The sequence below is a fragment of the Etheostoma cragini genome, chromosome 17 (assembly GCF_013103735.1).
Source record: "Etheostoma cragini isolate CJK2018 chromosome 17, CSU_Ecrag_1.0, whole genome shotgun sequence".
In the NCBI taxonomy this organism is placed as follows: Eukaryota; Metazoa; Chordata; class Actinopteri; order Perciformes; family Percidae; genus Etheostoma; species Etheostoma cragini.
The window spans coordinates 18,185,095-18,188,245 of record NC_048423.1 but is presented as its reverse complement, the minus strand read 5'-3'; the positions used below and the strand labels follow the sequence as shown (position 1 = coordinate 18,188,245).

General features: G+C 41.8%; 2 protein-coding genes across 4 annotated transcripts in view; one reads left to right on the top strand and one right to left on the bottom strand.

Moving 5' to 3' along the window:
- The window catches only part of cdh23 (cadherin-related 23), a 180,597-nt gene that overhangs the window by 20,779 nt on the left and 156,667 nt on the right, over positions 1–3,151 (bottom strand). The window lies entirely within an intron of this gene.
- The window catches only part of vsir (V-set immunoregulatory receptor), a 10,479-nt gene continuing 7,493 nt past the window's right edge, over positions 166–3,151 (top strand). Inside the window, exon 1 of the mRNA XM_034899165.1 lies at positions 166–465. Within this exon, the coding sequence (XP_034755056.1) occupies positions 372–465 (94 nt within the window). The 5' untranslated portion in view covers positions 166–371. The remainder of the gene's footprint in view (positions 466–3,151) is intronic.

Genomic DNA, 3,151 nt, shown 5'->3' with positions numbered 1-3,151 from the left:
GAGAGAGAGACAGAGAGAGAGAGAGACAGAGAGAGACAGAGAGAGACAGAGAGAGACAGAGAGAGAGAGACAGAGAGAGAGAGAGACAGAGAGAGAGAGAGAGAGAGACTGACAGCAGGGGGAGGAGCACGCTGTGTGCCTCCGTGTATCACGTTGCATTTGCGCTGCTAAGTTCAGTTTAATCAAGACAAGAGTTCGAGACAAAGTGACAAGGTTCTGCCTACCACCTCTGTGAGTTCTGGTGTAAAGTTGAGAGAGTTTGCTTAGCTAGTTTAACAGAGAACAAGTTTAACAGAGGCTTCTAGAGTTAGTGGATTATAGTCTGAGTCAAACAATTGTGCTACTTATTTTTGCTCAACATCCAGACAACCATGGAGGGGAGATTACCCCGTCGGAGATCTCTCTGGGGAGACAAGTCCATATTTTGGTTTTGCTCGGTTTTGTTTTGCATAGGCCAAGCTGGAGGTAAGCACCAAAAACCCACTCTGACACCCACCATGACATTCGGAGCTGTTTAACTGGCTCTTCCAACTGTCCCACTGGCGTGTGTGAACATGTTGACTATTTTGAGTGACAAATCAATGGACTCAATTTACTGATGGGGAACGATAGTTTCTCTTTTCATCACGCAACAAACAGTCAACTGACACGCTAAAACTAAGATAGCTGACGTAAACTTGTAGTAAGTTTGGACGGATAAAGTTGGACTATAACCTAAAAGCTTTCTTTAACTGTCTATAATGTGACGCGCGGTAATTAGGTCAACTCATTTCAAACGGGAACTGTAGCTGTATGGTGTACAAGAGACCGCTATACGGTTCTGACATGCATAGTGTCAGTCTATGTTAGCCTACAACTTGTATGATACTCTGATATTTCGGTAAATTTGCTAACAGAGGCGTCAATAGTAATATTTTTTGTCTTTTTTTTCGTTTTTGTCAACATCAAAAATACCTGAACTTTATGTGCGTTATTTTAAACGCATGTTGTCTCTGCATACAGTTTAGGAGTGGAGACTGTCTCTGGTTGCGGCTGTTGTTGTGAGACAGAACATCTGGTGTGAAGCTGTTTTAAAGCCCCACCCATGGGACGTAGTTAAGTGTAAATCCAGTAAATACGCTCCCTTTATAACGTCGCCACAAATTGGGATAGTGGCCGATGACATTTTTAGACTGACGAGTCTAAAATACAGAAATGTACACAACTTGGCAGACATAGGCCTATATTAAATGCCATTTGGGAAACTTTCCTGACTCGTGTACGCCGCTGCAGGATGAATTTGACCTATACATCCAGAAATTTACCGTAGAATTTATTTTTAATTACAATCAAATACAGTGATTTTCATCAAGGAATTTGGCATTGCTTGAAATTTACGCAAGTGACGCAGGACGAGACGGCAGAAGCAGCTGTTGCCTCCGGGGCGCAGGGTGCTTCAACTCAAACGCCACGGACATGTTGCGGAGGTTATCAGTTTGGCTTTAGGATTTGGTCTATTTAGATAAGCTCACGCGATAAGTCCCGCTAAGGCAACAAGTCATGTTTACTCAACTTTTAGGCTGACCTATCCTGGCCAAATATCTTTATTATTCAGAACAAGTTTACATTTAAGATGTGAGATATCCATTATAATAAACTCATCTAAAGTATATTTTGTAGCCCAGCTTTTGGAGTAGCCCATGTTGCAGGCATATAACACCAAGAGGCTCCAATAAAAGACCCAAAGAAGGCCAAAATCTAAGGTGGGCACAGGGCCCTATTTTGTCTTCTTTGTGTAGAAGTTTCCTTCCTCTAAAAGCCCTTGATGAAAACAGCTGTTTGTGCCACTGCCACAAACCATGACTTAAGATAAACAGAGCAATAATCAGTGCCTCTTTTCCTCTCAGTCTAGATTAACATTTAGCCTCCTCCCTTAGGAGGACAATGGCACATTCAAAAATGGTCAATAAACTCCACAGGATGTGGCTGCTCACTCTCTCTGTCTCGACTACTTTCTCCTCCTGTTGGGACAGAGTTTGTGTCGTTTGCATTGAGCCCCTTGTCCTAAATTAGTAAATCACAGAGGGTGTAGTGATAAAAAAAAAGGTTTCCTGTGTCAAACTCATTGACAAGAATAGGCCTGGCCAGGGAAACACAGTCAGTGAGTGAGTGTGTGTTGATGTGCAGCAGTTGTGTGGGCATACTGCATGTGCATGAGTAATACAAAGATAATGGTAATGCTGGAGCTCCCTGATATTTCTGGGTAACCTTTTAAATGTCTGACAAACATTTTTAGTTGAAATATTGATGCCTGATGTTTCCGTACCAGTGGCCTTCATGCTTCTAGTGAGGCTGTGTCTCCCACACTAGTGACTCTCTGCACAGCCCAAGGTTCTAGCATTGACCCCCACTGATACAGCCTTGACTCTCCTTCCAGTCACAGAAGCAAAAACATCAACCTAATGTGGTTTGGTCGGTAAATATATTTAACTTAAAAAGAAACAACATAACCACATAATGAAAAGCACGGTAAGACACAAACAGATAAAGTACAGGCAAACTAGGACTAGATAATAATTCACTTTGTAAAAACTTATTTAATAATTGCACTTTTCTGTTTCTAAAGTACAAAAGACCCATTTGCAGTTATAAAAAATGACATTTCACTTGCATTGTTGCTACAGTTATGATGAAATTACGTTGTAATCATTACACAACCATTTAGTTACGTGGCTAAATGCATGAAGTACACTTAGAGGAAGAGGAAGTTTGAGACTGTGACTGAGTGTGCCCATCATTTAAACAGCCCTTAAACAAACAAGTTTATTGTAAATTGGTTTACAACATAATAGACACAGAAAATGACAGTAATCTAACGTCATGGATCCCTGAACACGGTAACCTGCATCACTGACACTTTCCGATCGCTGAAAAGATCATTAATGGATCTGGTTGTTATGCTAGCTTCAAGTGAAACCCTCACACTTTCTCTGTGTGTGTGTGTGTGCATGTGTGTGTTAACATGCAAGTGTGTGGAGAGGCTAATCTGGGATCCTCCTGCTGGTTTCATTAACACCCTATAATGGGCTGGATAATCATTACCATTGCAGTAGGTGTGAAACAGGGTGGAGTTTGAGGTGTGTATGTGTGTGTGGTAGGGGGGGGGGGGGGG